General features: G+C 51.4%; 1 protein-coding gene across 1 annotated transcript in view; it reads left to right on the top strand.

Moving 5' to 3' along the window:
• shank3b (SH3 and multiple ankyrin repeat domains 3b) overlaps positions 1-7,500 on the top strand; it is a 25,221-nt gene that overhangs the window by 6,552 nt on the left and 11,169 nt on the right. The window contains exons 12-15 of the mRNA XM_034678932.1: positions 5,311-5,486; positions 5,563-5,676; positions 5,877-5,952; positions 6,710-6,792. Coding sequence (XP_034534823.1) covers positions 5,311-5,486; positions 5,563-5,676; positions 5,877-5,952; positions 6,710-6,792 — 449 coding nt within the window. The remainder of the gene's footprint in view (positions 1-5,310; positions 5,487-5,562; positions 5,677-5,876; positions 5,953-6,709; positions 6,793-7,500) is intronic.

Here is a 7,500-nt window from a genome sequence, read left to right as displayed (position 1 = left end):
CTACAGTAGAGCTGTAGTTGGCTACAGTAGAGCTGTAGTTGGCTACAGTAGAGCTGTAGTTGGCTACAGTAGAGCTGTAGTTGGCTACAGTTAAGCTGTAGTTGGCTACAGTAGAGCTGTAGTTGGCTACAGTAGAGCTGTAGTTGGCAGCAATACCGCTGTAGTAGCTGGAGCTGTAGTTGGCTACAGTAGAGCTGTAGTTGGCTGCAGTACAGCTGTAGTTGGCTACAGTAGAGCTGTAGTTGGCTACAGTTAAGCTGTAGTTGGCTACTGTACAGCTGTAGTTGGCTACAGTAGAGCTGTAGTTGGCTACAGTAGAGCTGTAGTTGGCTACAGTAGAGCTGTAGTTGGCTACAGTACAGCTGTAGTTGGCTACAGTAGAGCTGTAGTTGGCTGCAGTATGGTTGTAGTAGCTGGAGCTGTAGTTGGCTGCTGTACAGCTGTAGTTGGCTGCAGTATGGTTGTAGTAGCTGGAGCTATAGTTGGCTACAGTAGAGCTGTAGTTGGCTGCAGTATGGTTGTAGTAGCTGGAGCTATAGTTGGCAGCAGTATGGCTGTAGTAGCTGGAGCTGTAGTTGGCTGCAGTACAGCTGTAGTTGGCTGCAGTATGGCTGTAGTAGCTGGAGCTGTAGTTGGCTGCAGTATGGTTGTAGTAGCTGGAGCTGTAGTTGGCTGCAGTACAGCTGTAGTTGGCTGCAGTATGGTTGTAGTAGCTGGAGCTATAGTTGGCAGCAGTATGGCTGTAGTAGCTGGAGCTGTAGTTGGCTGCAGTACAGCTGTAGTTGGCTGCAGTATGGCTGTAGTAGCTGGAGCTGTAGTTGGCTGCAGTATGGCTGTAGTAGCCGGAGCTGTAGTTGGCTACAGTAGAGCTGTAGTTGGCTGCAGTATGGTTGTAGTAGCTGGAGCTATAGTTGGCAGCAGTATGGCTGTAGTAGCTGGAGCTGTAGTTGGCTGCAGTACAGCTGTAGTTGGCTGCAGTATGGCTGTAGTAGCTGGAGCTGTAGTTGGCTGCAGTACAGCTGTAGTTGGCTGCAGTATGGCTGTAGTAGCTGGAGCTGTAGTTGGCTGCAGTACAGCTGTAGTTGGCTGCAGTATGGTTGTAGTAGCTGGAGCTGTAGTTGGCTGCAGTACAGCTGTAGTTGGCTGCAGTATGGTTGTAGTAGCTGGAGCTATAGTTGGCAGCAGTATGGCTGTAGTAGCTGGAGCTGTAGTTGGCTGCAGTACAGCTGTAGTTGGCTGCAGTATGGCTGTAGTAGCTGGAGCTGTAGTTGGCTGCAGTATGGCTGTAGTAGCTGGAGCTGTAGTTGGCTGCAGTATGGCTGTAGTAGCCGGAGCTGTAGTTGGCTACAGTAGAGCTGTAGTTGGCTGCAGTATGGTTGTAGTAGCTGGAGCTATAGTTGGCAGCAGTATGGCTGTAGTAGCTGGAGCTGTAGTTGGCTGCAGTACAGCTGTAGTTGGCTGCAGTATGGCTGTAGTAGCTGGAGCTGTAGTTGGCTGCAGTACAGCTGTAGTTGGCTGCAGTATGGTTGTAGTAGCTGGAGCTGTAGTTGGCTGCAGTTCAGCTGTAGTTGGCTGCAGTATGGTTGTAGTAGCTGGAGCTGTAGTTGGCTACAGTAGAGCTGTAGTTGGCTGCAGTATGGCTGTAGTAGCTGGAGCTGTAGTTGGCTGCAGTATGGCTGTAGTAGCCGGAGCTGTAGTTGGCTGCAGTACGGCTGTAGTTGGCTTCAGTACGGCTGTAGTAGCTGGAGCTGTAGTTGGCTGCAGTACGGCTGTAGTAGCCAGAGCTGTAGTTGGCTTCAGTACGGCTGTAGTAGCTGGAGCTGTAGTTGGCTGCAGTACGGCTGTAGTAGCCAGAGCTGTAGTTGGCTGCAGTACAGCTGTTGTTGGCTACAGTACAGTTGTAGTTGGCAGCAGTAGAGCTATAGTTGGCTACAGTACGGTTGTAGTGGCTGGAGCTATAGTTGGCAGCAGTACGGCTGTAGTAGCTGGAGCTGTAGTTGGCTGCAGTACAGCTGTAGTTGGCTTCAGTACGGCTGTAGTAGCTGGAGCTGTAGTTGGCTGCAGTACAGCTGTAGTTGGCTTCAGTACGGCTGTAGTAGCTGGAGCTGTAGTTGGCTACAGTACTGCTGTAGTTGACTTCAGTACGGCTGTAGTAGCTGGAGCTGTAGTTGGCTGCAGTACGGCTGTAGTAGCTGGAGCTGTAGTTGGCTGCAGTACGGCTGTAGTAGCTGGAGCTGTAGTTGGCTGCAGTACAGCTGTAGTAGGCTTCAGTACGGCTGTAGTAGCTGGAGCTGTAGTTGGCTGCAGTACAGCTGTAGTTGGCTTCAGTACGGCTGTAGTAGCTGGAGCTGTAGTTGGCTGCAGTATGGTTGTAGTAGCTGGAGCTATAGTTGGCTGCAGTATGGTTGTAGTAGCTGGAGCTATAGTTGGCAGCAGTATGGCTGTAGTAGCTGGAGCTGTAGTTGGCTGCAGTACAGCTGTAGTTGGCTGCAGTATGGCTGTAGTAGCTGGAGCTGTAGTTGGCTGCAGTATGGCTGTAGTAGCTGGAGCTGTAGTTGGCTGCAGTATGGCTGTAGTAGCCGGAGCTGTAGTTGGCTACAGTAGAGCTGTAGTTGGCTGCAGTATGGTTGTAGTAGCTGGAGCTATAGTTGGCAGCAGTATGGCTGTAGTAGCTGGAGCTGTAGTTGGCTGCAGTACAGCTGTAGTTGGCTGCAGTATGGCTGTAGTAGCTGGAGCTGTAGTTGGCTGCAGTACAGCTGTAGTTGGCTGCAGTATGGTTGTAGTAGCTGGAGCTGTAGTTGGCTGCAGTTCAGCTGTAGTTGGCTGCAGTATGGTTGTAGTAGCTGGAGCTGTAGTTGGCTACAGTAGAGCTGTAGTTGGCTGCAGTATGGCTGTAGTAGCTGGAGCTGTAGTTGGCTGCAGTATGGCTGTAGTAGCCGGAGCTGTAGTTGGCTGCAGTACGGCTGTAGTTGGCTTCAGTACGGCTGTAGTAGCTGGAGCTGTAGTTGGCTGCAGTACGGCTGTAGTAGCCAGAGCTGTAGTTGGCTTCAGTACGGCTGTAGTAGCTGGAGCTGTAGTTGGCTGCAGTACGGCTGTAGTAGCCAGAGCTGTAGTTGGCTGCAGTACAGCTGTTGTTGGCTACAGTACAGTTGTAGTTGGCAGCAGTAGAGCTATAGTTGGCTACAGTACGGTTGTAGTGGCTGGAGCTATAGTTGGCAGCAGTACGGCTGTAGTAGCTGGAGCTGTAGTTGGCTGCAGTACAGCTGTAGTTGGCTTCAGTACGGCTGTAGTAGCTGGAGCTGTAGTTGGCTGCAGTACAGCTGTAGTTGGCTTCAGTACGGCTGTAGTAGCTGGAGCTGTAGTTGGCTACAGTACTGCTGTAGTTGACTTCAGTACGGCTGTAGTAGCTGGAGCTGTAGTTGGCTGCAGTACGGCTGTAGTAGCTGGAGCTGTAGTTGGCTGCAGTACGGCTGTAGTAGCTGGAGCTGTAGTTGGCTGCAGTACAGCTGTAGTTGGCTTCAGTACGGCTGTAGTAGCTGGAGCTGTAGTTGGCTGCAGTACAGCTGTAGTTGGCTTCAGTACGGCTGTAGTAGCTGGAGCTGTAGTTGGCTGCAGTATGGTTGTAGTAGCTGGAGCTATAGTTGGCTGCAGTATGGCTGTAGTAGCTGGAGCTGTAGTTGGCTGCAGTATGGCTGTAGTAGCCGGAGCTGTAGTTGGCTACAGTACTGCTGTAGTTGGCTTCAGTACGGCTGTAGTAGCTGGAGCTGTAGTTGGCTACAGTACTGCTGTAGTTGGCTTCAGTACGGCTGTAGTAGCTGGAGCTGTAGTTGGCTGCAGTACGGCTGTAGTAGCTGGAGCTGTAGTTGGCTGCAGTACGGCTGTAGTAGCTGGAGCTGTAGTTGGCTACAGTACTGCTGTAGTTGGCTTCAGTACGGCTGTAGTAGCTGGAGCTGTAGTTGGCTGCAGTACGGCTGTAGTAGCTGGAGCTGTAGTTGGCTGCAGTACGGCTGTAGTAGCTGGAGCTGTAGTTGGCTACAGTACTGCTGTAGTAGCTGGAGCTGTAGTTGGCTACAGTACTGCTGTAGTTGGCTTCAGTACGGCTGTAGTAGCTGGAGCTGTAGTTGCAGCAGAGTGGAGGTAGACAGCAGGAGTTTAGTTGCAGCTGTTTTTGGTGTAGGACAGGTTCAGTTTGCCTCAGCTCTGATAGATGTGATTGTTATTGGTGCATATTTTAGCGGGCTAGTTTATAACAGTGTAATACAGCCATTGTACAATCAGTGATGTAGATCCTCTGTTACTGTCGGAGCTGGTGGACCCTTGATCCCTCTTGATGGTGGTTTGTCTCTGCGACCTCCATGTCTCTCTCTGACCCGCCTGTCTCTGACACGTCTCCCTCTGACCCGTCTGTCTCTCTGACCCGTCTGTCTCTGACCCGTCTGTCTCTCTGACCCGTCTGTCTCTGACCTGTCTGTCTCTGACCCGTCTGTCTCTGACCCGTCTCTCTCTGACCCGTCTGTTTCCGACCCATCTGTCTCCGACCCATCTGTCTCTGACCCGTCTGTCTCTGACCCGTCTGTCTCTGACCCGTCTCTCTCTGACCCGTCTGTCTCTGACCCGTCTCTCTCTGACCCGTCTCTCTCTGACCCGTCTGTCTCTGACCCGTCTCTCTCTGACCCATCTGTCTCCGACCCGTCTGTCTCTGACCCGTCTGTCTCTGACCCGTCTCTCTCTGACCCATCTGTCTCCGACCCATCTGTCTCTGACCCGTCTGTCTCTGACCCGTCTGTCTCTGACCCATCTGTCTCTGACCTGTCTCTCTCTGACCCGTCTGTCTCTGACCCGTCTGTCTCTGACCCGTCTCTCTCTGACCCATCTGTCTCCGACCCGTCTGTCTCTGATCCGTCTGTCTCTGACCCGTCTCTCTCTGACCCATCTGTCTCCGACCCATCTGTCTCTGACCCGTCTGTCTCTGACCCGTCTGTCTCTGACCCATCTGTCTCTGACCCGTCTCTCTCTGACCCGTCTGAATCTGACCCGTCTGTCTCTGACCCGTCTGTCTCTGACCCGTCTCTCTCTGACCCGTCTGTCTCTGACCCGTCTCTCTCTGACCCATCTGTCTCCGACCCGTCTGTCTCTGACCCGTCTGTCTCTGACCCGTCTCTCTCTGACCCGTCTCTCTCTGACCCATGACCCATCTGTCTCCGACCCGTCTGTCTCTGACCCGTCTGTCTCTGACCCGTCTCTCTCTGACCTGTCTGTCTCTGACCCGTCTGTCTCTGACCTGTCTCTCTCTGACCTGTCTGTCTGCAGCCCGAGCGGTGGAGGCCATGTGGAAACCAGCCCCCCCTCCTCCCCTCCTCTGACACCTCAGATGAGAAAGAGGAGACTGTACAGCGCCGTACCTGGACGCACCTTCATCGCCACTCGATCCCACGTCCCACAGGGGACGGGAGAGATCCAGCTGCACCGCGGAGAGAGGGTCAAAGGTCCGTCAACGATAATAACACAAGATGTGTACGAAATAAAAACTCTGGTTCTGACTCCGTGTGATCCGGGTTTCAGTTCTGTCCATCGGTGAGGGAGGATTCTGGGAGGGGAACGTCAAAGGAAGGACAGGATGGTTTCCTGCTGATTGTGTGGAAGAAGTTCAGATGAGACAATACGACCCTCGACTGGGTAAATAAACAAACAAACAAACAAACAAACAAACAAACAAACAAACAAACAAACAGACAGACAGACTAACAAAGAGACAGACAGACAGACAGACAGACAGACAGACAGACAGACAAACAGACTAACAAACATATATATACCTTAATCTGGATCTGAGTTTATAATGTAATCCATACATTCCTCCTCTAAATGATGAACAGAAACCAGGGAGGACCGCACCAAGAGGCTGTTCAGACATTATACTGTGGGATCATATGACAACTACACCTCCTACAGGTAAGACACAGTCACTACACCTCCTACAGGTAAAACACAGTCACTACACCTCCTACAGGTAAAACACAGTCACTACACCTCCTACAGGTAAAACACAGTCACTACACCTCCTACAGGTAAAACACAGTCACTACACCTCCTACAGGTAAGACACAGTCACTACACCTCCTACAGGTAAGACACAGTCACTACACCTCCTACAGGTAAAACACAGTCACTACACCTCCTAAAGGTAAAACACAGTCACTACACCTCCTACAGGTAAAACACAGTCACTACACCTCCTACAGGTAAGACACAGTCACTACACCTCCTACAGGTAAAACACAGTCACTACACCTCCTACAGGTAAAACACAGTCACTACACCTCCTACAGGTAAGACACAGTCACTACACCTCCTACAGGTAAAACACAGTCACTACACCTCCTACAGGTAAGACACAGTCACTACACCTCCTACAGGTAAAACACAGTCACTACACCTCCTACAGGTAAAACACAGTCACTACACCTCCTAAAGGTAAAACACAGTCACTACACCTCCTACAGGTAAAACACAGTCACTACACCTCCTACAGGTAAGACACAGTCACTCCACATATTCAGCCGTATTGTACAGCTTTATATTTGCTCTTCTTTTTATTGATCCCTGAACTCATATCTGTTGTTTTATTGATTCTGTGTTTTAAGCTCGGTTATGTTTTAATATGTTGTATAAATAATCTTAGTTAAAAAGTGTTTCAAATGTTTCTCAGCGACTATGTGATCGAGGAGAAGACGGCCGTGCTTCAGAAGAGAGAGAGCGAGGGATTCGGCTTTGTCCTCAGAGGAGCTAAAGGTAGAAATGTGGATGGATGGATGGAGGGATGGATGGATGGAGGGATGGAGGGAGGGATGGATGGATGGATGGATGGATGGAGGGATGGATGGATGGAGGGAGGGATGGATGGAGGGATGAATGGATGGAGGGAGGGATGGATGGAGGGATGGATGGATGGAGGGAGGGATGGAGGGATGGAGGGAGGGATGGAGGGAGGGATGGATGGATGGAGGGAGGGATGGAGGGAGGGATGGAGGGAGGGATGGATGGAGGGGTGGAGGGAGGGATGGATGGAGGGATGGATGGATGGAGGGATGGATGGATGGAGGGAGGGAGGGATGGATGGAGGGATGGATGGATGGAGGGAGGGATGGATGGAGGGAGGGATGGAGGGAGGGATGGAGGGATGGAGGGAGGGATGGAGGGATGGATGGAGGGATGGAGGGAGGGATGGAGGGATGGATGGAGGGATGGAGGAGTGGATGGATGGAGGGATGGAGGGATGGAGGAGTGGTGGGTGTTTGGAGGAGTTGTGTAAAGAAAAGAGAAAGATATTTAAGACGCGGTGAAGTCCTCAGAGGAAGAGCAGAATGCTTTAAAACTCCTCGCTGTGCTGTTTCATAAGAATCCTCCGAGCCTCCCATGAGAGCAGCTTTCTATTTAAAACTCAGGATGGACGTTCTCCGACTGAAGACCAGTTTCTGAAGGAGTCCAGGAGAGTTTGTG

The sequence above is a fragment of the Notolabrus celidotus genome, unplaced genomic scaffold (assembly GCF_009762535.1).
Source record: "Notolabrus celidotus isolate fNotCel1 unplaced genomic scaffold, fNotCel1.pri scaffold_264_arrow_ctg1, whole genome shotgun sequence".
Taxonomy (NCBI): Eukaryota; Metazoa; Chordata; class Actinopteri; order Labriformes; family Labridae; genus Notolabrus; species Notolabrus celidotus.
This window is presented reverse-complemented; position numbering and strand designations above follow the sequence as displayed.